This window comes from Mesoplodon bidens (genome assembly GCF_964165515.1).
Source record: "Mesoplodon bidens genome assembly, chromosome: 1".
In the NCBI taxonomy this organism is placed as follows: Eukaryota; Metazoa; Chordata; class Mammalia; order Artiodactyla; family Ziphiidae; genus Mesoplodon; species Mesoplodon bidens.
The window spans coordinates 143,891,498-143,918,139 of NC_138176.1; the positions used below are offsets into that span (position 1 = coordinate 143,891,498).

General features: G+C 38.6%; 2 protein-coding genes across 2 annotated transcripts; both read right to left on the reverse strand.

Moving 5' to 3' along the window:
• Positions 1-14,876: 14,876 nt before the first annotated feature.
• Positions 14,877-20,843, reverse strand: LOC308612904 (PR domain zinc finger protein 2-like). Its single transcript, XM_081225714.1, is given in 2 exon segments — positions 14,877-17,174; positions 17,176-20,843. Coding segments are annotated over 2 exon segments (4,392 nt in total). The 5' UTR covers positions 20,800-20,843; the 3' UTR covers positions 14,877-16,406.
• A 65-nt stretch (positions 20,844-20,908) lies between these two features.
• LOC308612912 (PR domain zinc finger protein 2-like) lies at positions 20,909-21,576 on the reverse strand (the record flags this gene model as incomplete). The annotated part of the gene is made up of 1 exon (XM_081225727.1): positions 20,909-21,576. The coding sequence occupies exon 1, from the start codon at positions 21,452-21,454 to the stop codon at positions 20,909-20,911; it is 546 nt and encodes a 181-aa protein (XP_081081853.1). The 5' UTR covers positions 21,455-21,576.
• Between the last annotated feature and the right edge of the window lie 5,066 nt (positions 21,577-26,642).

Consider the following 26,642-nt stretch of genomic DNA (forward strand, 5'->3'; position numbering starts at 1 on the left):
CTCCTTCACGGCTCCCTCCCACTGGTGCTGGTCCCATCCCTATTCTTTGTCTCTGTTGTTTCTTTTTTCTTTTGCCCTACCCAGGTACGTGGGGAGTTTCTTGCCTTTTGGGAGGTCTGAGGTCTTCTGCCAGCGTTCAGTAGGTGTTCTGTAGGAGCTGTTCCATGTGTAGATGTATTTCTGATGTATCTGTGGGGAGGAAGGTGATCTCTGCGTCTTACTTTTCCTCCATCTTCCCCAGAAGTCCCTAAATAATTCTTAAAAGGAGCTTTCATGAGGAGGGGGTCCTAGCTTGCGCACAGTTAACTTTCAGTTTCTTTGTTTTTGTAAGTTGAACACTTCCTTCAAATAACACTTTCAAGTGGCCTCTGATTTAATTCATGGATATGAGTTCAACTGTTTAGAACATCAAGTAAACAAAGTCTGTGTGGTCTATCTATCTATCTATCTATCTATCTGTCTATTGGTCTGCTATGTTTCATCCTTTTACCAGGTCATATACTGAAGAACTGAGTGAAGTCCCTGAAGGGTTATAAAGCATCATGATATGAAAGCCACATAATGTGATATGAACGACCAATAGCAATTTGTACATATAAAATATAAATGTATGTTTAAATATATATATATATATATATATATATATATATATATATATATATTAAACTTGTTTAAGAAAAGGTGGGCATGCTGGAAATTTTTTGGAATGTCATTTATGAAGTAGAGTGTCACCAGTGTAATAGATAGATGTAATAGAACCAAGTTACTTTTAATTATGTCATTAAAAAACATTTTTTAAATGAGAGTATTAATTTGAAATAATGGTAGTTTATTTAAGAGAAAAGGTAACTATACAAATCTTATATCTCAGTTTCAGAATTTGTGTGTTTCTGAGTCTAGTGAAGACAGGACAAGAGAGAATATGGAGAAATCACAATAAATCCAGGCACACAGTCTATCGTCTATACAGTACTTTGTATGTGCTGGGGGCTTAAAAGGAAAAACACACAGCTCCTCCACATAAAAGGCTTACAATCTATGTAATGGATTCTTGCCTATAAATATAGAATGTAATTATTTAGCTGGTTGTATGAAATATAACAGTGTATCATGACCTTACTGCTACCCGTTACTATGGAAAAATCAGGGACACTCTTCTGACTTTCAAGGCCAAATATGTATTAGTATATTCACCGAGATAGCTGCATTAGATAGAATTCAGCAGATGTTCTAGTTATAATCTTTTAGTCACAGGAAACATAGACTCACTCAAGTTGTCTTAATAATGAGGGATTTATAGTAAGGAAACATTTAGGGCAATAAGAGAGACAGAGATGGAATAGGGTTCCAAGAATGGAAGCCATAGTACAGCTGGCCATCGTACATATGGAACTTGATCCAAGGAAGCACTAATCATTTCAGCAGCGGAGGTTCATGAATTGTCAGGAACTTGACAGCAGTGCTGTGTTCTTTGTATTGACTTGTGTAGTCTTTCCACTACTCTGCCTTCTAACTCTACTTCCTCAAAACTTCAGCTTGCTCTGACCCTTTGTGACCCCAAACCTAAACTCTTCTTGGCCCCATCTAATCCTCCTGGCTTCTTCTGCTTCTTCTTCTTAACAGCTATACTCTTCAGGGTTAATTGCTTAATTCTTTTTTTTTTTTTTTTTGTATTTAACACATAAAATTCTTGAGATATAGAATCTTATAGGGCTTTTCTATTAGGATGTGCATTGTTTTAATTGATTTTTAAACATTTTAGTGTATCAGAGTTAACTGTGACTTTTTATTTTAAGATAGTTTTAACAAATTATTTGCTTTTAAATTTTGATCAATGTTTTCTGACATAGTTTAGTCTTAAATTTTTATTTGTCAGGTCTGTCTATCTCCTCTTCCTAGATTTTGCTTTTGCTAACAGGCTCAGAACATTCTCTTCCTCTATAGCATTATGAAATTATTCCTCGTTATCCGTGTTTTTCTGAATTGTAGTCTACAGAGCACCTGTGTAGAATCACCTGGGTTTGCTTATTTAAAATGTAGAAATCAGATGCCCCACTCCAGACTTATTTTATTAGATTTTTTTTTCAGGGTGAGGCCCAAATAATCTGTATATTTTTTAGTTAGGAAAGAGAGTTGATCCTTTTGCATATTAAAATTTGACATATTTGATATATTTTTCTAGTACTTCATTAAGACTACAAATTGCTTTTAAATAATTATAAAAAGAGATTATTATCTGAAAAAGTCCTATAAAACAGAAGTATATAGAATAAATGTGAATGTTATCTTCTAATTTCTTCTTTGCAGATAAAGAATATTATTAATAAGTTTGCTTTGAGTTATTCAGAACATGCTTTCTATCACAGTGAAGTTTTGATTGTCTTACAAATTGGAACTATATGACCTTGTAGACCAAGAATTAATTTGTAAACTTATGTAATAATTTCTTTTTTTTTAATTTTATTTAACATCTTTATTGGAGTATAATTGCTTTATAATGTTGTGTTAGTTTCTGCTGTATAACAAAGTGAATCAGCTATATATATACATATATCCCCATATCTCCTCCCTCTTGTGTCACCCTCTCACCCTCCCTATCCCACCCCTCTAGGTGATCACAAAACACCAAGCTGATCTCCCTGAGCTATGCGGCTGCTTCCCACTAGCTATTTATTTTACATTTGGTAGTGTATATATGTCAATGTTACTCTCTCACTTCGTCCTAGCTTACCCTTCCCCCTCCCCGTGTCCTCCAGCCCATTTTCTACGTCTGCATCTTTATTCCATAATTTCTTATTTTAACAGAGAAATCTAACAAAACATTGAAATATGGTTTATTTTGTACAATTTAGGATTCCTCCAGCAATAATATAGATTATGCACCATGCTATGTTCAAAAGCTAATAAGGATATTTATATATACTTATATCATATAAAAATTTTAATGTAGTTTACTTTATATTATTTTAAAATTCCAAAGGAAATATTAAAAATTATTCATTATAACATGAGCTTAACATAGTAGTAAAGCTATTCATATTTTATTTTCTGTTATGCCAAATTCTTTGCAAATTGTTATAGAGTATAAATTACTTTAAAAAATTCTAGTCTTGTGCAGTTTGGTCTTGATGATAAAATTTTCAAAGACATTGAAAGTCCTCAGACGTGGCAGTTTTACATCAAGTGAAAAAATATATGTTAATCTTGGGTGACAGTTTGTCTTTTGTCATGGCTTCCCAGGTATTTTTTAACTTGATTTTGAAGATCAGCAGGCTGGGCTGTCTTATTCAACTGTTTGACCATGAAGGAATTTACAGTCGTTAGGTACAGAGCAATGAATTTTTTCTTTAAAGTTGAATGTAGGCTTTCATTGAACCCATTTAGTAAATTTTAATTGTACTACTTTAATTGGATTTTGTGATATTGATTTTCTGGTGATGTTCACCGAAATACTTTCTTCTGAAAATCTGTCACCTTGGGACTAACATTGGTATATGTTAAAATACATGAACCTTTTAGTCCGTGGCCTTTCTGACTATTCACCGAGACTATGGAATTTATACAAAAAAGAATCCACCGCTATTGCTCTTTACCAAATGTTTATCTACTTACAAGTCTAGCTGTGTGACCTAGGTTTTATTTTGCGGACTCTTCTCTTCTGCATCTGTACTTGTTCCCTAGGCAGTCATATCATCCAGCCTCAGAACTTTGGATTCAGCTTCATGCCAATGACTCCCAAATTTCCCAGGCAATTAAGGGCTGAGTAATAATGCTATATCCCCCTAGGTAGAGTGAAGGACTCCACTGAGAACCCTCCGTGGGAGTATTGTTGAAGAGGCAGAAACTTTCCATGGGAGTTTCTAAATGAAAAGCTTCCAGGATTCTTTTGCCATCTTGTAGGAAGAACTGACTGGGAATAAAATCAACACAGGAAAAACCACTGCTAAGAGGTAGATAAAGATAAATTTTCGATTAATTCATATGAGCACAAAAGCCCAAGCAAGCTTACTCCTGGCCTTTTCAGTAACGGTTTTATTCATATAAGCTAAAATGTACCTTTATTTGCTTAAGCCATTTTCAATTGTGTCTCAATTCTCTGCAAATAAATCAAAGACACAGATAATACGTAAATAGTAATATTAAATAGTAAAAAACCCACATAATTTTTAATTTCTAATATTATTTCAGGTTGTAAAGTGTATGCAAAGAAAAATGTGAAAATGTAATTCTGAGAAATAGAATTACACGTATTTTTATTTAGAAACTTTTTAAATTTTCATATTTTCTATAATAAGCTTCTATTATTTTTATAGTCAGAAAAGCTTTAAATCGAATTGTGTGAAACCTAGCTTTTCCATTATTATGAATGTTGTTATTTCCTCAACATTATTACTGACAAATATTCTCTGTGCTTGAATATAATTTTGCTTGCAAATTCAATCTAAAAGATTTATTTTTATTTATTTTTTTTATTTTTTTTTTTCTTTTTGCGGTATGCGGGCCTCTCACTGTTGTGGCCTCTCCCATTGCGGAGCACAGGCTCCGGACGCGCAGGCCCAGAGGCCATGGCTCACGGGCTCAGCCGCTCCGCGGCATATGGGATCCTCCCAGACCGGGGCACGAACCCGTATCCCCTGCATCGGCAGGCGGACTCTCAACCACTGCGCCACCAGGGAGGCCCCGATTTATTTTTATTTGATGCAAGAGTTTGAGTTCATTTTAAAAGAAGAACATTTAACTGGCTAAGAGCTTTACCCCAATAAAAATAAAGCTTCATAAAGATCTTTGTTTCCTATTTTAATCATGTGTTTTTTAACATATAATTCTCACCTCTAAAATTCTAATTTTTTCTTCCTTTTGTTGCCTATAGATTATCTTTCTACTGCTTGTTTTGAGATATTCTAGTGCATATACTTTTCCATTTCTCTTTGCCTTTTAGAACATGACATGAACATACTTTCTTTTAACTGTTGTTTAAAGTGCATTGAGAGCAATATCATGTGAATATCCACATGAATAGTTGTGATGGAAGTGGAAAGTAATTGCTGTTTTAAGTGCTGCTACTACTGTCTCTGTAAAAAAAAAAATGAGATTTTTTAAGGCTTTGTGTTTTGAAAAAGTTTGCAGAAGACTCAAGCATGATGTGAGTTGGCTCCTATTTTAGCTGATATCTACAATTTATCCCAAATTCTCATATTAAAATAAACTCCAATATTGAATAAATTTTATATCTAAATAGAGACTTATGATTCATTGTAAATGAGTTGTGTACCCTATGTAGGTACTGCAAATTGCAATGTGCATAAATGTACCTGGAACATTAATAAACATAAGCATTTTTGGATGCTAAAATGCCATGTAACTATAGAATTTTTCTTCTTTCTAATGTTGGGAGAAGAGTTTTATTTAGCTTAGAAGTTATTTTCTTCTCCTAAATATCAGAGTGGCCTCCAGAAATAAAAAGAAAAACTATCTCTGGGAATTCTCAGGCAGCTGCTCAAAAATATTTGACAGAAGTGGATTTGGAAAAGAATCACATCTATGGAAAATTTGCCAACTTACAAATCTGTGTTAGGGTTATAGGAATAGAGTTGAGAAAGTTTCTACATTAAAGTCAGCTTGGATCAATTATAGTAGAGACTGAGAATTCTTTGAAATTTGTATAGAAGCTCTTATAAAAAGGAAGTAATTAGCCTGACATGAACCAGTTTGGGAACAGAATAGGGTTAGTGAGTGGTTTAAAAAAAAAAAAAAAAAGAAGGTAAAAATAGTAGAAGCATATCTGGACCAGATCTGGGACAGAGAGATTCCCTTGGGGGCACCTACCTTAAGAGTTTTATGTCTTAGAGTGGAAGGGCTGATCATTCATACAAGAATCAGACACTAGCCTTAACCGTTTTTAAAAGATTTGCTATTATTGTTATGCTTAAGGCTACATAGTTCATTCCATAATATTTATTCAATTCTTCTCAACTTTTTTTTTTTGGCCCAAATTAATAGAGCTTCAGAGATTGTTAAGCTGACTAGGAAGAAATTAAATTCCATTCAGTTTAGTAGAGCAAATATTTCTCAAGGGCTTAATAAACGTCAAGCATAGGACTCAGTGAGAAAGGCAAATAAGATGCTGCTTCACACCTGAAGGCACCCAGACAGCATAAGGCAGTTAACTAAGTAGCATGAAATAAGATAATATCGATATAAAGTTACTTTATCCAGTCCTCAGTGTTGCAGGGACCAAGGGCTGGGGAACAGGTGAGGCTTGCTCAGGAGGTGATGCCACAGCTGAACATTGAAGAAGAGTAAGAGTGTATTCTGCAAATGGGAGAGGTAGACATGATTGAGACTGGAGCAGGGTGAAGGATGGAGGAATATTCTGGAATCAGAGAATGGGATTAGTAAAGGCATGCCAAGATCCTGCTGCTTTCAATGAAGGGACCAGATAAACTGCATGGTTTCTGTGACTGCTTCTTAATTTTTAAAGATGAGGAGTTATTTGTCTTGATTCAAGTCATTAATTGCTAATATTAGGTGTTTGCTTTTTTAAAACGTGATATTTCTTATACATTAGAAGCCTGGATTCAGTGTAATATTAATGGTTTGTAATGATTTGTTCATATAATCACCTGAAGTTTGAGATTCCAGTTTAATGAGTTTTTCTTATTGTCATAAAACATGTGATATTGTTAATTTGTAATTTTGTTATTTTTTTAAAAAGTTGTGCTTCCTATATCTTAGCCCATTTTATTGTAATGTCTAGAGATCTTTGTCAATCAAAGTGTATATGTTTTTAAGTCTTATTGCCTACTTTTTTTTAAGGTAAAACTGTTGGTTAGACTTTGGAAATAGACATATTTGAAAAAGAGAGATATTAGAAGCTTAAAAAATAAACCAGTTGCTCAATAATTATAAATGTTTACCTCTTCTTAATATAATTATGTGCCTTCAAAAGTGTGTAAATATATTCTTGATATCATATCATGTATTTGCAAAAGCAAGTTGAACTCACTCTTTGCAACAGACATGGTAGAGAGAAAAAAAAAAGGGAATCTGAATAAAATTCTATAAACTGGGTATTTTTGTAATGTTAGTGAGCCAGAAATAATATAACATACCTCTGAGTTTGCCCAACAAATTTCTCAATCCCAGTTTGTCTTTTGCTGCACTCTGTTTTTTCCTTGTCTTTGCTCTTTTTGTAGCCAGCACACAGGGTATAGAACCTTATCTGTTTTAGAGTTTTGCAGCTTTCTGTGGGTTTCTGTACAGATAAAATAATTTTCCCTGAGTAATACTGTGGAAGAAGAAATCCTCTATGGTACTTAAAAATTAGAATCTAACAGAATTTTGGCTACTGCTTTTATTTCCAATCATTTTTAAGGACCCAAGTTCTATTTCTTGAAATACTGTAATTTAATTATTTTGGTACTATATAGATCTCCTTTGATTAGCACTGGTCTGTGATTCTTGTAATTCTTTGGAAGTACATTAAACTTAAGTATAAATATATTTAAAAAATTGGTAAAATGTCCCATGGTCATTGGGACTTTCTTCAGTGATGAAGATTTATGCAAATAATTTTTCCATATAAAAGTACCTAGATATACTTCTCTTTGTTTTCCTATCTGCAAGTATGAGGACAAAAATTAGTTCATATATTTTTATAGTTTCCCACCCATGGTTAGATTTGCTCTCTTCCTAAGCCACTTAATGTATCTCCATTACTTCATTTATCTTTGCAGCTATAGCCAAAAGCTCTGAGTGTTTTATTTCCTTACTCTAAATGGATTGGGAGGTTTTCAGTGACAGTAAGGTTAGCTTTATTGACTGTATTGTCTAAATTATATTTCTCCCATTGCCTCTTCTGTGGACTAGCCATGGTTGTATACAAAGGGAGAAAGTAATTGTATTTACTTCAAAAAGAATGAATGTTTTAAATAATTGATTATAACAGTGTTCCTTCTGAGTTTTATGTAGTTGTTTTCCTCTTCTAGAATTATATAGCTTTGTGTTTTGCCAAAACTAAAGACCTTGACACATAATTTTTTTAACCAGGTTACTACAACTAAATTACTCAACTTTTATTATACATTTTCTTACTCTGTGAGATAAAATTCAGATTAGAACTCAATGAAAAGGACAATTTTATGTTGCTAAGGTCTAGAGATTGTTTCTGATAGCAACTTTTTAATGGTCTTTATTTTCAAATAAAAGGAGCTGAATAAAGTTTGGGTTTATAAGTGTTTAAGGAAGAAGAGGTTAGAGACAAGGAAACTTGGAGAAGGATGAGGAACAATGCAAGGACAATGCAAAAGGATGCTGCACTGGGAGACTGAGATGGTTCTTGAGTCAGAACAAGGATGGTGGTCCCATAGGCATGAACGGTGGTCACAAAAATGCTGGAGCCTGTAGAGCCACAGAAGAACTCATGAGAGATAATGTTTCCCTATAAGTTGCTTCAGCCAAGTACCCAGAAGCAGCATTGCCCAGAGAGTCAGCTCCAGCACCAAGGCTTGGAGCAGCCTGCCTGGATTGATCAGGCTATTGATCACAATTTTCCCCCAGTTTTATTGCGATATAATTGACAGACAGCACTGTATATGCTTAAGCACTGTATTGACATAAAGCACTGTATTATGTACAGTGTAATGATTTCACTTAGTTATCATGAAACGATTACCACAATAAGTTAGTTAACATTCATCATCTCAGATAGGTACAAAAGAAAAAAAAAGAAAAAATTTGTTTTCCTTATGATGAGAACTGTTAGGATTTATTCCCAATAACTTCCATATATATCATATAGCAGTGTTAATTATAGTTATCATGTTGTACATTCCATCCCCAGTACTTATTTATCTTATAATTGGTAACCACAAATTTGATCTCTTTTTCTGAGTTTGTTTTGTTTTTTGGATTCCACATATAAGTGAGATCATACAGTGTTTGTCTTTCTCTCTAACTTATTTCACTTAGCATAATGCCCTCAACGTCCATCCACGATTGTCACAAATGGCAAGATTTCCTTGTTTTTATGGCTGAATAATATTTCTATTTTTAATATTTTTGAGGAATTTTGATCATATTATTGAAGTATATTGTTCTGGCTAGGCCTTAGTACCTCACCCAAACTTCTTCAATCATTGCATAAGTAACATCAGCATCCTACTGTTAAGTTCTTTAAAACTGAATTTTGGGATGCCTCCTCTGTACATCCCAGGCATTTTAGTTGTCTGTCTTGTTTGTCACTGTATCACCACTGCCAAGCTTAGGGCATTGAAAAGAGCAGCTGTTTAATAAATACTTGTTGAATGAATGAATGAGGGACCTTTTGGAAACCTTGATTGGTGGGAGAAGGCAGAAAACTTCCTATGTATATGCTGAGACATAATGGAAAACATTAGAAATTTCCAAGTTGTGTGGAAAGGTAAAAGGTCATCCCATTTATAATTTGGGCACTTCCTTTTCCCAGCACACATACACGTCACATTCCTTCTCATCCCTTTCTTGCCAGTACAGGTTAGCACAATGTACTTCTGCATCTTCGTGCCTGGACCTTTCTAGAATGACCCTAGAGCCTGCACTCCTCTTTCCTGATGTCTCTTTAATTAAACCTTGAAAAATATCGTTATAGAAAATCCTATAAACTAACTTATACTAAGATAAAATAAGTTTACTGTGCTATTTTGTTCAGGTGTTGGAGGGATTAAGTTCTAGTCAAAAAGATGAATTTCAACAGGCAAATCTGAAGGATCTGAGAAAAATACTTGAGCAAAAAGTATATTCCAGAATCATTAAAAGATACTACTTTTTTAGTTTACAAAAATATGGAGTGTTTTCCAGTTATCTATTGTGTGTAAAAAATCACCCAAAACATAATGCCTTAAAATAAAATGTTATCTCTCACAGTTCTGTGGGGTTGACTGGGCCCCAGTGGGGCAGTTCTAAGTTAGGTCTCTCACACGTAAGACTGGAGTCATTAAAGGCTTGACTAAGCTAGATATTCCAGATGGCTCATTCACAAAGCCAGCAGGTGACACTGTCTGGGATCTCAAGACCAGAGCTCCTACACAGAGACTCGTCTTGTAGCTTGACCTTCTCACAGCATAATAGCTGAGTTCCAAGAAGGAAAGTCTCAAGAATGAGCATTCTGAGGTGCAGGAAGAAACTTAACCTCAGAAGTTCCTGAATATCACTCCCACAGAATTTTATTAGTCAGACAATAGGATCTGGCCTGATTCAAGGAGAAGGGAATCAGATTCAACTATTTGACGTAGATGTGACATGCAGATACAAGGAGGAACAGAACTGATATTGGCCGTATTCAGAGACAACCTACCACATCAATAAACCTATAGGAATGTTACACAATGAGGGTTCTTTGGACCTCTTGTGGTTCCATGGTCAGGTTAGCATATGCAGAAGAAAAATAAATGTAATTAATTTGTTTTCAAACATATAATAAATTTGAACTCTAAGACTGATTATAATTTTCATAGTAACCTTATTATGTTCTTAATAAAAATTAATGTTCTCAAGTTTTGCGCATATACTTAAGCACTATGTTGGTCAGTGTCTCAACTTACATTAAATTGAGAGTGTAATTCCTAGAGTAATTATTTTCATAGCATTTGCATATTAATGTTTACATTTATTAAGTTTGCATGCTTCATTGGTTTCTGTTATATTACATCAGATCAGTGGGTCAAAAGTGGTTCATTGATGGTAAAACAAGTGATGAAAATAACAAAATTACAATTGAGAATAATGAAATAATTTTAAGTCCAGTAACCCAGAGTATTATTGTTGTTGTTTTTAAATTTGTTCAATCTCTTTATAGTCACAGGGAGTATACTTGAGCAAGAGAGTGGGAAAGCTCAAAGGAATTGTTCAGAGGGTACAGTGTAAGAAATTGAGATTTTGGAGGTGTTTGGTCTCTGGTGATGCAAAGGTCTGCTGAAGTAAAGAGAAAGGTCATTGTATCTGAGCAGAATGTTGATATCACTGAAAATGGTGCCAGAAATTTAGAGTGAAGAGGAATATTTTCAGTCAGGAGCTAAAATTCAATTTTTTGTAGTAATTCCTCCAGAACAATGCTAAATAACATTGATGATAAGGCAAAAGACTGTTTTAGTCCTACCTTTAATAGACATGATATCACCCTTAAATATAGTGCTAGGTGTTGGTTTGAAATATACCTTTTTATAATCTTTTATAAAATTATCTATAATTTAAAAAAATAGGCTTTTTTGGCATCTAGTTAAAAGTTCAGGGCTTCCCTGATGGTGCAATGGTTGAGAGTCTGCCTGCCGATGCAGGGGACACGGGTTCATGCCCCGGTCTGGGAAGATCCCACATGCCGCAGAGCGGCTGGGCCCGTGAGCCATGGCCGCTGAGCCTACGCGTCCGGAGCCTGTGCTCTGCAACGGGAGAGGCCACAACAGAGAGAGGCCCGCATACCGCAAAATAAATAAATAAATAAATAAGTTCACATCTTTTTTCTCCTCTCTTGATCTTTTCATATTCATTAGTATTTGAAATATATTCTCTCAACATCACTTTCTATCTTTCTAACTTACTTTTACTAGTTGTTTGACTCTAACAATCTTTTGATCCCCACCAGGACCTATAAAGCATTGATGAAGTCATGTTTTCCATGCTCCTCATCCCTCTTGTGTGATCAATATCTTCTTTAAATTCCATAGACAATCATTATTATCACACCCTTGCTTACATGTTCAGCTTCCCTGGTCTCTCTCCATCCATCATATCAGTCTGGTAAAACCCCAACCCAGCTTAAAGTAGATCTCCACATATACATGCAATGATAATAATATTAATAAAACAAGGTTGAAAGAAAATGCTAGTCTTGGAAAACTATGCAGTAAGAGGCCACTTTTGTGAATCTCAAGAACAAGCAAAACCAATTACTTTATTACCTAAAGACTCATTCATTAAAAAAAACCAGAGGACTTCCCTGGTGGCGCAGTGGTTAAGAATCCTCCTGCCAATGCAGGGGACACAGGTTAGAGCCCTGGTGCAGAGCAACTAGGTCCGTGTGCTACGACCCTGCTAGCCACAACTACTGAGCCCACGTGGTACAACTACTGAAGCCTGTGTGCCTAGAGCCTGTGCTGCACAGCAAGAGAAGCCACGGCAATGAGAAGCCTGTGCACTGCAACGAAGAGTAACCCCCACTTGCTGCAACTAGAGAAAGCCCGCACACGCAACAAAGAAGACCCAACACAGCCAAAACATAAAACAAATAAATAAATAAATAAATTTATTTAAAAAATAAGACAGAACAAAAGAATTATGATCACAAACTCAGGATTGTGGTTATTTGTTTGGCTGTGAGTAGGTAGAAGGATATGCTGAGGAAAGAACACATTATTGGTGGTGTTCTAGTTCTTGATTTAAATAATGGGTTCTTAAGCTTTCATTATTATGCATTATAACTTATATATATCTTACATATTTGCATATACAAAGAGAAAATAAATAATGCAGATGTAGATTTGAGAGAGCTTTGCATGTCCTTGTTAAGAGTTTGGGGATTTATTCTACAGATAATATATAGATTATTTATGTGTTCTGAGAATGAGTGTGAAATGATACTATATGTGCTTTCAAAATACAGTATTACTCTGTTAGCAGGTTGGAAAATGAGTTTGAAAGGGTAAGAATGGATGCAGAAAGACTGCAATTTATTAGAATATCGAAGGGGAAAACTAGAGGGTGACATTGAGGATAGATAGAAGTGGTTGTTATAATTGCACCTTTTCCCATTTGAACCATATTTCTGTTACTGGAATGAAGGACAGTTCAAGGTGTTCCATTAACTTAATACATTGCTGTAATTATTTATGAATGTTTTATTTAAAACTTTTGCATCTTTATTTACAGAATTAAATGGTTTATAGTTAATTTTGTTTGTATTATTTTTGTGAAATTGTATTATCTTTGTTACATCGCCTTTATTGATTTTTTTGGAAAAGGAAACATATCTATGATTAGGAACCATTTACATACTAAGTAAATATGTCTTTTGAAAAGTTTGAAAGACTTCCTTCAGTACTATTTTCAAAGGTAACCATTTTTCTTCTTAAGTAAGTTTGTCTGATAAAACACAAAATGCCCAGTTAAATTTGAATTTTGAATAAACAGTGAATAATGCTTTAGTGCAAGTATGGCCTAAATGTTGAATGGGAAATTCTTAGATCAATTTTTTTATACATTTAGTCAATAGTCTACTTTATCATTGCATGGTATCATTAACATGAAATTTATCATTATGGTGTTATTATGCAGAATTCTCATATAAGCAATTCAAGTTTCTTTTAATCTGTACTTATTACACATGGCCCTTTCATATTTTATACATTAATTTTCTAGTTAGTATACCTAGGGTTTTATCCCTATCTCTCTCCCCAAAAACCACTATAACAAATAATTTTCCTTGCTTTTTGGTTTTCTAATTTATTAATTCACTGTTATCATTTGAATTCTACCCTTGCACTACCTTGGGTTTATTCTCCTTTTTTTAAATGAGAAATAAATAAGCTCCATATTACATACAGGTTTTTGTGAGCACCAGAAGAACTTTGTTTCTAAAAATATTGTTGATTAACTCTTTTCCAAAAGGAAAATGATGATACATGGTAGTCATCTTCAAAATTTCACAAGCTTAGTTAGTAACATATGGAAAACACAAGAGTTGTCTCTTTATATTGAATGGAGGAAAATTACACACACATACACATATGGAGTTTTTCTCTTGCTATATCATGTAAAGATACAGTTAAATCTAGTCTTACAGAGAAATTTCTTTGATTGATTTAACAATTATTCTAAGCTTTTTGTTTTATATGTTTCCTCGTCAAGTTTAAAAAAAAAAAAGCCTTTTATACCATAGGAACACAGAAAAAAGTATTTATGGGCCCAGGGTAAGAATTTTTGCTTTAACTGATTCCCAGTAATCAAAGCTGGGTAAAAATATTTCATAACCTAACTAAAGAGAGAATTATTTAATTCTACAATTTTATGCTAACTCATAAATGTTTAAGTAATTTATCTTTTTTCTTAATTATTAATGAAATATTCTAAGGTTATAAATTTTTTCTGTAAATAGCATTAACTATAGCCTATGTGTTTTGATGTTTAATATTTTTTAATGATTATTTTCTAAATAATTTGAAAGCAAGATTTTTAATTCTTCTTGGCCCCAATATTATTTAAATATTTTTTCTTAACATTTTTAAGCGGTTGCACATTGGTTGTTTATATCTTTTTTATTTGTAGATTAATTTCACAGTCATCAGAGAATGTTGTTTGCATTCTTTGGGGAATTACTTGATATTTTATTTTATTTTATTTTTTTTATGAAACTGCTTGTTTCAGCCATTTTTAATCTTTAAAAACACAAACAAACAAACAAACAGCAATTCCATATCAACCTAATACAAATGTTACAACTTCTTTGTTTCATTCTTCGGGGGATCCATAAATATAAAAACCTCCAGACTAGAGCGAACTGTTCGCAAGCACAGAGGAAACTGACACCCCATACAGGAAATTATTTCACTCTTACCAAAGAAAGTTCTCCACGCACTTCTTAGCACCACCGTCCAATTGCACGTCTACTCTCTAGGTGGTATGGAAATGATGTGAATTCGCAAATATTCAATCAATGCCAAACAGAAACAAGTGGGAAGAGGTCGGCCGTGGGGCTCGACAACTGCACTTTAGAAATGCAGCCTGTGAGCACCCCTCCCACGTGCACCTTCATTTTCCCCCTTAACTGCTCCCAATGATGTACAAAATACAGTCCTTCCACAGCTTTTAGAAAGTTTTTTATTGGTTACAATGATATAAAATGCATCATTTGGATTCCCCCGTCAGTAAGTGCTTGCTAGCAACAGCATAAGAAAACTTTCTGTACATCTGACAAGCTCAAATGATTTATGTCATGCTGGAAGGGGAAAAATAGCAAACACCACTCTTAACTTGTCTGTCTATAATTAACCTCTCTCTCTCTCTCTCTCTCAAGGCTACGTTGGTTAAAATCAACGGACAACCCCTTTTGTATGTCAATTTGTAAATTTTAATGTTTTCATTAGAATAGTCTTTTATATCACTCTCCAACAAGAAACAATAAAATTACTAACAGCAAACTTCAATACAAGAACACTCTCCAGATTAACAACTCATACAAAATGTAAAATGTAAATCACATATAATACAATTGAAGCGTCCAAAACAATTTAAATAATTTTAAATATTTTATTTTTAAACTGCTACAAATGCTTTATACAATATTTCAACATAAAGTCCCCATAACAGAAATGTAACAAAATGGGAATGATAGTGAAAGGGTTAAAGTGGCACAAATTCACCAAACAAGTATTAACTACAAATTTTAAGAGGTAGATTACTTTTAAAGTTGAGAACAACAACAACAAAAAAAACAACACGAATAAAACTTAGCCATTTTCCACCAACTCCGTCATTCATTAGAGGGAAGGCATATAATAATGCATGGAGAAATGATACTTGTATACTCAGAAATAGGCCAATTCGTTGGGTTTTTTAAATCTCTATTAGAGACTGATGCGTAAAACCTGATAAGTAAATTCATTTACACTTAGGTGTAGACATACATCTATACAGGCCTGTGATGTATCCTGGGCACTGATATATTGCTACCGTCTCCGATAATACAACAGTTATAAATTAGTGCCAGATAATAATCTGAGAGGATAATGTCCATTTGGATATATAAACATGACACTGGAAGAGGCATAAAAAAGAGTCCATATCCAATCTGGTTTCCTCTCCATTATGCTGGCAATCGGCTTGTGATAAAAAACAACAAACAAACAACAACAACAACAACAACAACAAAAAACAGGCTGAGAAAGAAGCTAAATGCCTCTGAAAGGCATCAAGAGCTGGTGTGACCAAAACATTATAAAACGAGTGCATCAGAATCCGTCATCCCTGAAATCTACAACAAACTACTGATAAAACAGAGAACTTGCTTTGCAAGATTAGGTTCAACTCATTCCCTTCTCTGCTCTGTGCCAAAAGCCAGGGCCACGCTCAGGTCTGAGTTACCAGTCCCGTGACGAGGAGCCAGGTCAGCTAGCCCGTGCTATAGCGCCCTCCTCTGTGCATCTCAATCACCTGTGAGCCGAGCACGTGTGTTGGGCGCCAGCGAAGAAGCGGATGCCTGACTCTAACCAGGGCAACAAGAAGCCTGCTGGCAAATCAGCTGTGTGTTAGGGTTTCTGAGTCAGCTTCAACTGGTCTTGCAAGCTTGGTAGATTTCGTATCCTTTGCCGTAGTGCTTATCCTAAGTTGAGCATGCATTATCTTTATTTAGTCAATTAAGGTTTGTTTGGGGGGCTTTTCTACTGGAAGTTCCTGAAGTCCTTCAGCTCCTGCTTGCCGCTGCGGTCCCCCCTCCTGTTCTCACTCGGGTCGGCAGCAGCTGCCAGCTGCAGGCTTCGGGTGATCGGCCCCCCACTTCTTTCTCTAGATTTTACACTGAACCTGTCTGTCCGCTTCTTACTGGCCAAGGCCGATTTGCTCTGTAAGACAGCTCTGCTTTTCTGTGCCCTCACGTGCAGGCTCCCAGACGTCTTGCCCGAGAGCTGAGCTGCAGGATTCTTGGCCGCAGCTCTGGGCTTCTTGCTCTCGTTGTGAGTCATTTTGGCCATTCGGATCGGGCTTAAGTTCCTTAAGGAGGAGCTCGGTTTTTTGGACTTAACCGAAGCTGCAAATTTAACATTCTGCTTGGACCTGAAGGACGAGGAGGGCAGTGGGACCTGTGCAGGGCCCGAGCTGCGAGCTCTGGTCTTGCCCAGAGGCGCCTGCATGCTCTGCATTTTGATCTCTGCATCCGCTGTCCGTCTGCGGTGGCTGCTGCTGTTGTTTCTGTCACTACTTGCAGGTGATGGGTGTGCTCCTTTCTTGGATGAATGGGAAGCTTTTTTTTTTTGGAAGGAGAAAGGTTTCTTGGGACAGCTGAAGGCGGCGTGCTTGTTCAGGCTCCCGATGTACGTGAACTCTCTGTTGCAGTACGGGCAGATGTGCGCGAACGGCTCAGGCGCATTTTTTAGGTCGGCTTTCTGCTTTGCAGATTTGTTTTTTTGAAGGATGGCTTTCTGGACAAAATGGGTTTTTTTTCTTCAACGCATTTAACTTGAGCTTATTCGAGGACATTTTGCTGAGCTCAACACTAAAGTTCAGTCTTTTGGGCTGTCCCATTCGTCGGAAGGCGTTCTTCCCAGAGTTGTCCAAAACCACCACACCGTTTTTGGGCTGCACAGTCTGCTTCAGCGGGACTGGATTTTTCTTCGGGGTATACCTCTTCTTGTCGCTGGCGGAGGCACATGCCAGGATGTGTTTGTGCAGCTCAGGCATGTTGTCCACACCTTTCCCACACTTGGTGCAGCGAATGGCGGTGGTAAACGTCTGTGGGATGTTGTGTGTAGTGAAATTTGTGGCCGTCACACCAATGCCCAGGGGGTTGCGGTGATGGTACTGAAATGGAGGTGGTTTAAAGCTTGGGTAATGTTGATTGAGACCCAACCGAACATCTGGATCTTTCGTCTTTATTCCAGAAGCCATTATTTTTATGGTCGTGTAAAGCTCTTCTGAGGAATCGTTCAGCTCCTCTTCTTCTTTAGACGTTTCTAAAGGATCTTCTGGCAAACTCTGCATATGCTCTACGTGGGCCTTGCTGGGATCCATAAAGTTCTGGGGCCTCAGGGTGCCGCTTTCAAACTCATGGTGTGTGCACACCTTATCGGGGTGGAGATCTCGCTGGTGCTGCTGCAGATTGCACAAAAACGCAAATTCTTTTTTACAAACCGAACACACAAAGATATTCCCAACTCCATGAAGCAAAAAGCGATGTTCTGACAAATCAGTTTTAGCCTTAAAGAGCTGCACACAAAATTCACATTTGAAGGGCCATTCCTCAGCATGAATGGATAAATGTTTGGTTAGATCTTTAATGGAAAGAAAAGGTGATTCACAGACGTTGCAGACAAAATTTTTGTTGAATGTCTCCTGAACGATATCCCGCGCAGTGGCAGACTGGGATTCTTCCCTCGCTCTCAGACCTTCATTCTCTAATTCCTCCTGTTTAAAAGATATCATGGGGAGAGAGGCTTCCAGATTATCCCCCGAGGAAACCACAGACGATACTGCCGAGAGAGGAGGTGGCGAAGGAGAAGAGGAGGAGGATGAAGAAGAGAATGAAGGCGAAGAAGATGAGGAGGAAGATGAAGGAAGCATCGGAGGCCCCGGTGAAGCAGCAGACATAAGGGGCTCCACGGAAGGAATGGGAGATGGCAAGGGAGACACCGTTGGGGAAAGAATTGGAAGTGGGGACTGTGCGGTGGCATTCGAGAGTGGGGAGGGACACAGATGAGGGGATGCCCCGGAAGAGGGGGCCAGAAGAGGTACAGTAGGAAGCAGCGGAGGGGGTGGGGTGGCAACGGTTAACACAGGAGGACAGGGCTGGGGGGAAGAGGGATTGGTTGGGGTCAAGAGGGGAGGCAGCTGCTCGGAAGAAAGGGAAGATGTCTGCAGGGCAGGTGACGAAGGAGGAGACTCGCCAGGAGGAGCCGGTAAGCTAGAGTCGGGACCAAGGTCAGGGTCCGGCTGAGGATCTAGGGGTTTACAAGGACTGGGGCTCCTGGTCACATCTGGAGCATTTTCTATAGGTAAGTCGACGCCATTGTATTCACTGAGAAGGACCTTCTGTAGCATGCAGGTGGTTGGCTTCTTTTTCTTTACAGCATTGCAGGCTGGCTGCACCAAATGATTTTCTTTGAATTCCTTGCCTTCAAAGTCACTACTAGGCTTTTTATGCACACTGAGATCTAACACAGATTCCCACTGGACCGGAGCCTTGCCTGTACCCTCGGCCTTCTGTTTTACACCACTGGACAAATCCAGTGGCTGTTGGTTGCATACGTTGCTAAAAGTAGAACTAGCTGCCCACTCTTTAGATACTTTATATTCATCAAAGCCTGGAGGGCTCCCAGTTTCTCTATCATCTCTCCCAGACAAACTCCATGCTGGTGAGTTGCTATGACTTTCTAATTTGGGCTTTTTGGAACTCAGAACTGCCTCAGTCCACATGGCTTTCCCATCGCCCGGCTTCCCAAAGTATCGAAGGGTAGGACTGTGCTGTGGGGAGCTGGGGGGAGAGCTGGTCCGCCTCTTAAACCTGCTCGAGGTCACAGGGAGCATCGACGCAGGTGTGGACACACAGACAGGACCTAATTTAGGTATTTCAGTGGCTGACATCCCTGCGGGAGGAGTTAGTTTATCCTGGGTCTGAGGAAGTTGTTTGAGCTTTGATGACAAATACACATTTTTATCTTTGTGGAACGAAACGGCCTCTGTGGTTGATATGCTGAGAGGCAGGCTCAGGGAACATGAAGGTGCTACGGGATCAGACTCGGCCTCGGCTTTAATTCTGGGCAACACAGGGGGACTGGCAGTCCTCCGTCTCTTGGACTCACTGTTTGTGCTGCTGGAAGGCTCTTTAGGAAGATCATCCGTTACAGGGACCTGTGTGGTCTTTATATTTTGAGTTATTTCCACTGTAACTGGGGTGAGCAGACAGTTGATGCCGTACACGTCTGCCGAACCGGATTCCATCTCAATGACATCACAGTTACTGGTGCTGCAGCTGGTCTGAATTTTACCATCAATACAGTAATTCAAATTTTCAGAGATATTGCTAGAAATATCCATGATGTACACGTCGTCTGCCTCCCCTTCCTCCTCTGGCTCGGTGCTGGGTACGTAGACGCTCTGGGCAGGGGGGGCCTGCTCTGCCTGGGGCCGCTGCTCTTCGAGGAGACCCCCTTTCCGCCGCACCCCCTTAGGGATCAGGTGCCGCTCGTGGACCCTGCGCTGATGCCGCCTCATGTTAGTGTGGGTTCCGAAAACCTTTTTACAGTATTGGCACGGATGAAGCTCTTTAACTTCTCCGTTCTCTTCTACAACAGAAGAATTGACTGTGTCTGGGGAAGCCTTCTCTGAATTCAAGGCCAGAGAGTCTTGCCCGAGACTGGGAGGCTGCGCGTCATCCTTCGCAGGGGCGCCGTCCCCGGGCGCCTTGCCATCGGCTGGGGCCTCCGGCGGCCGGAGCGTCAGGCTGGGCTTGCACTTCAGCCCCGCCTCGTGGCGCCGCTCGTGCCGCCGCCGGTTGATCTGCGTGCCGAACGCCTTCTCGCAGTGGTTTACCGTGGATATGTGGATGTGCATGTGCCGCTCCAGCCCTTGTTTGGTCGTGAACTTCCTCTCGCAATGCTGACACGGAAACAGAAACGTTTCAAACACGTCACCGTTGGCCTCTTCTTTAGCTTTGGGAATTCTGAGAGCAGGTGCTACGTCCGGAGAGTCTTCAAGAGCGCCCGTCGGAACAGTCTGTGGCTCTTCTAATAAATCCTCCGGCCTCTCGTCACACCGCATCTCCGGCTCTCCCACGGCGCTCTCGCCTGGCACGCCAGCCGCCTCCTCCTCCTCCTCGTCCAGCTCCCCCTCCTCCCCCTCCTCCCCCTCCTCCTCCTCTTCCTCCTCCGCGTCGTTCGCCTCGCTACGCGCCGCGTCCAGCTCTGCGGCCGGTCCCGCCTGGGGGTCCTGGGCAGGGGGCGGGAGGGCGGGCTCCGGAGGCACATCCTGACTAACCGCCTCCTGAAGGACGGCCGTCTGCTCGGGGGCGGAAGCGGAAGGCTTCTCGTCTTCGTCTCTGGGGCCTTCCACAGAATCTCTCATATTTGCAGAGGTGGAATCTGGCTCACTTGTCTTCAGCTGTCTTCAGTTTTGTTTGCTTTGTTTTTATTTTCTTGGGATTTTTTTCTTCCCCTCAGGTTCCTGAAGGGTCCTACATAGAGGCTCTGCCAGCTGCGTGCTCCAGTTGGTCTTTCCTGCTTTTCGGGGAGCTCCGCTTGCTCCGGGCGCTGGCTCGCTCTTCCTCAATCGCAGCTGCTATCTCGGGGTTGTCTTCCCCATTGTACCAGACCAGGAGCTCCTCGCCCGGCACGATTGGCTTTAAAGTTTTATAGTAAATGGCCCTGTTGATTTCCAGTGGAAATAAATTTTGCTCTTCTCCTGAGCAAGCCCAATTCACATAGCGCAGCCAGTTCCCCTTCTCTGGATCGGTGGCATCAATGCACATCCACCCCAAATTTGGGTAATAGACCTCCCACATGTATACATTATTCTTAACCTGAGATCTTTTTTTCTTATCACCAACAAATGGCCCAAACTTTTTGCCTTTTAAAATTGGCTTAGTGTCCCAGACACCAACCCGAGTCTTGTCAACAGCAGATGGGAAAAGCCTCACTTCCTCTGGAAGGCCTCGAAGCACATGCTCAGGTACCTCGGCCAGGGTCTCGGCGGCTGCCACAGGTTCAGCGTTCTGATTCATTTTCAATTCCTGTTGTGTTCTGAAAAGATACACGCAACAAAGAAACTTCCTTGATTACATGAGCCCTGCGCCCGCCGCGCCCCGCGCCTCAGAGCGCCGAGAGCCGCCGCCCGAACCGCCGCCGCCCCTCCGCCGGCCCAGGAGCCCGCGGCCGCGCCGCCGCCATCTTGGCTCCGGTCGGACTGATATTTTCTTTGTGGCCAAATAAAGAGTCAGTGTCTGAAATTTTCTATAAGCAATTTAAAAAAGTATTTATTTATGTGATACAAGTTTTCCTCTCTATAGAGCTGTTTGAAAGATCTGTTATTCAGATTTCTATTATTTCTAGGATTATTTTTGCTTACTTGTATCAAAGACTGAAAGACATGTCTTAAAATATCCTACTAGTACTATGTTCTCCTGTTTCCCTTTTTATTTCTAGCAGTTTTTATTCATATATTACAATTGTAAGGTGATTACCCCCCTCAATTACTAGATTCTCCTTATTTTGGTATAAATATAGATATATTTCCACCAAAAGACCATGAACACTTCCAGGAGAGACACAGTAATCTACTTTTTCACCTCCAGACATGGTGCCTGGAAAACAACAGAGAGAAGTTTCAGTAGGGGGTGAATTGTAATATTCTAAGGTCCAAGCTTACAGAGGCTGAAAAACAGTGCCTTCTGGAGTTGACACTCTGAGTAGGGTGTAAGGCACAAAGGATGTTTGCTAAATGATTATTTCTCATCTTACACGTAGTACCAGTCACCAGGGCACAAACACTGTGCATCTATACCAACTCTCTGGAACTCTCCTTTTAAATGATACTCACAAAAATTCTTATTTCATGAAAATAATTATGTAGACTTTCATCAAAGTTTACTATGAGTAAATTTTTAGTAAAACCTTACAGTTCTTAAATAGCAAGACACTTTGGCCTCTGGATGGAGGGTTGTTCTTTTTAGGAGCTTTAACATGAGGATGTATAATGTATCCAGTCTATTTTTATCTATAGCATAAACCGTTCTTTTGGAAATTAAAACAGTTGATATATCACCATCATTGTAATCATTATTCAATATTTACTGACCATGTGCCAAGATCTTTAAAAAATTCTATATGCTGAGCATATTAAACAGAGAAAACAGCAGAGCTCAGCTAAATGTTAACTGTTATTCCCCTTCCCTTGGAATCTTACCAAGACTTTAGGAAAAGTCATAATTCGTCTTTTTTTTTCTTTTAACATCTTTATTGGAGTATAATTGCTTTACAATGGTGTGTCAGTTTCTGCTTTATAACAAAGTGAATCAGTTATACATATACATATATCCCCGTATCTCTTCCCTCTTGTGTCTCCCTCCCTCCCACCCTCCCTATCCCACCCCTCTAGGGGGTCACAATGCACTGAGCTGATCTCCCTGTGCTATGCGGCTGCTTCCCACTAGCTATCTATTTTACATTTGGTAGTGTATATATGTCCATGCCACTCTCTCACTTTGTCCCAGCTTACCCCTTCCCCCTCCCCGTATCCTCAAGTCCATTCTCTAGTAGGTCTGCGTCTTTATTCCCATCTTGCCCCTAGGTACTTCATGACCACTTTTTTGGTTTGTTTTTTAGATACCATATATATGTGTTAGCATACGGTATTTGTTTTTATATTTCTGACTTACTTCACTCTGTATGACAGACTCTAGGGCCATCCACCTCACTACAAATAACTCAATTTCATTTCTTTTTATGGCTGAGTAATATTCCATTGTATATATGTGGCACATCTTCTTTATCCATTCATCTGTCAATGGACACTTAGGTTGCTTCCATGTCCTGGCTATTGTAAATAGAGCTGCAATGAACATTGTGGTACATGACTCTTTTTGAATTATGGTTTTCTCAGGGTATATGCCCAGTAGTGGGATTGCTGGGTCATATGGTGGTTCTATTTTTAGTTTTTTTTTTTTTTTTTTTTTTTAGTTTCTGCTTTATAACAAAGTGAATCAGTCATACATATACATCTGTTCCCACATCCCTTCCCTCATGCATCTCCCTCCCTCCCACCCTCCCCATCCCACCCCTCCAGGCGGTCACAAAGCACCGAGTTGATCTCCCTGTGCTCTGCGGCTGCTTCCCATTAGCTATCTACCTTACGTTTGGTACTGTATATATGTCCATGCCTCTCTTTCGCTTTGTCACAGCTTACCCTTCCCCCTCCCCATATCCTCAAGTCCATTCTCAAGTAGGTCTGTGTCTTTATTACCGTTTTACCCCTAGGTTCTTCATGACATTTTTTTTTTAAATTCCGTATATATGTGTTAGCATACGGTATTTGTCTTTCTCTTTCTGACTTACTTCACTCTGTATGACAGACTCTACGTCTATCCACCTCATTACAAATAGCTCAGTTTCGTTTCTTTTTATGGCTGAGTAATATTCCATTGTATATATGTGCCACATCTTCTTTATCCATTCATCCGATGATGGACACTTAGGTTGTTTCCAGCTCCGGGCTATTGTGAATAGAGCTGCAATGAACATTTTGGTACATGTCTCTTTTTGAATTATGGTTTTCTCAGGGTATATGCCCAGTAGTGGGATTGCTGGGTCATGTGGTAGTTCTATTTTTAGTTTTTTAAGGAACCTCCATACTGTTCCCCATAGTGGCAGTATGAATTTACATTCCCACCAACAGTGCAAGAGGGTTCCCTTTTCTCCACACCCTCTCCAGCATTTATTGTTTGTGGATTTTTTGATGATGGCCATTCTGAGCAGTGTAAGATGATATCTCACTGTAGTTTTGATTTGCATATCTCTAATGATTAATGATGTTGAGCATTCCTTCATGTGCTTGCTGGCAATCTGTATCTCTTCTTTGGAGAAATGTCTATTTAGGTCTTCTGTCGATTTTTGTATTGGGTTGTTTATTTTTTTTATATTGAGCTGCCTGAGCTGCTTGTAAATTTTGGAGATTAATCTTTTGTCAGTTGCTTCATTTGCAAATATTTTCTCCCATTCTGAGGGTTGTCTTTTGGTCTTGTTTATGGTTTCCTTTGCTGTGCAAAAGCTTTGAAGTTTCATTAGGTCCCATTTGTTTATTTTTGTTTTTATTTCCATTTCTCTAGGAGGTGGGTCAAAAAGGTTCTTGCTGTGATTTATGTCAAAGAGTGTTCTGCCTGTTTTCCTCTAAGAGTTTGATAGTTTCTGGCCTTACATTTAGGTCTTTAATCCATTCTGAGTTTATCTTTGTGTATGGTATTAGGGAGTGTTCTAATTTCATTCTTTTATACATAGCTGTACAGTTTTCCGAGCACCACTTATTGAAGATGCTGTCTTTTCTCCACTGTATATTCTTGCCTCCTTTATCAAAGATAAGGTGACCATATGTGTGTGGGTTTATCTCTGGGCTTCCTATCCTGTTCCATTGATCTATATTTCTGTTTTTGTGCCAGTACCATACTGTCTTCATTACTGTAGCTTTGTAGTATAGTCTGAAATCAGAGAGCCTGATTCCTCCAGCTCCATATTTCTTTCTCAAGATTGCTTTGGCTATTCGGGGTCTTTTGTGTTTCCGTACAAATTGTGAAATTTTTTGTTCTAGTTCTGTGAAAAATTCCAGTGGTAGTTTGATAGAGATTGCATTGAATCTGTAGTCATTGTTTTGGGTAGTATAGTCATGTTCACAATGTTGATTCTTCCAATCCAAGAACATGGTATATGTCTCCATCTGTTTGTATCATCTTTAATTTCTTTTATCAGTGTCATAATTTTCTGCATACAGGTCTTTTGTCTCCTTAGGTTTATTCCTAGGTAGTTTATTCTTTTTGTTGCACTGGTAAATGGGAGTGTTTTCTTAATTTCACTTTCAGGATTTTCATCATTAGTGTATAGGAATGCAAAAGATTTCTGTGCATTAATTTTGTATCCTGCTACCTTACCAAATTCATTGATTAGCTCTAGTAGTTTTCTGGTAGCATCTTTAGGATTCTCTGTGTATAGTATCATGTCATCTGCAAACAGTGACAGCTTTACTTCTTCTTCTCCTATTTGGATTCCTTTTATTTCCTTTTCTTCTCTGATTGCTATGGCTAAAACTTCCAAAACTATGTTGAATAATAGTGGTGAGAGTGGGAAACCTTGTCTTGTTCCTTATCTTAGTGGAAATGGTTTCAGTTTTTCACCATTGAGGACGATGTTGACTGTGGGTTTGTCATATATGGCCTTTATCATGTTGAGGTAAGTTCCCTCTATGCCTACTTTCTGGAGAGTTTTTATCATAAATGAGTGTTGAACTTTGTCGAAAGCTTTTTCTGCATCTATTCAGATGATCATACGGTTTTTCTCCTTCAATTTGTTAATTTGGTGTATCAGATTGATTGATTTGCATATATTGAAGAATTCTTGCATTCCTGGGATAAACCCCCTCAATCATGGTGTATGATCCGTTTAATGTGCTGTTGGAATCTGTTTGCTAGTAGTTTGTTGAGGATTTTTGCATCTATGTTCATCAGTGATATTGACCTGTAGTTTTCTTTCTTTGTGACATCTTTGTCTGGTTTTGGTATCAGGGTGATGGTGGCCTTGTGGAATGAGTTTGGGAGTATTCCTCCCTCTGCTATATTTTGGAAGAATTTGAGAAGGATGGGTGTTAGCTCTTCTCTAAATGTTTGATAGAATTCTCCTGTGAAGCCATCTGGTCCTGGGCTTTTGTTTGTTGGAAGATTTTTAATTACAGTTTCAATTTCAATGCTTGTGATCGGTCTGTTCATATTTTCTATTTCTTCCTGCTTCAGTCTTGGAAGGTTGTGCATTTCTACGAATTTGTCCATTTCTTCCAGGTTGTCCATTTCATTGGCATATAGTTGCTTGTAATAATCTTTCATGATCCTTTGTATTTCTGCAGCGTCAGTTCCTACTTCTCCTTTTTCATTTCTAATTCTACTGACTTTAGTCTTCTCCCTTTTTTTCTTGATGAGTCTGGCTAATGGTTTATCAATTTTGTTTATCTTCTCAAAGAACTAGCTTTTAGTTTTATTGATCTTTGCTATCGTTTCCTTCATTTCTTTTTCATTTATTTCTGATCTGATCTTTATGATTTCTTTCCTTCTGTTAACTTTGGGGTTTTTCATATTTCGTCTTTAGCAGTATATCTGTGCCGTTTAACTAAAATCTACTTAAATTACTTGTGTATGTGGTAGAAACAGTAAGTTAGGT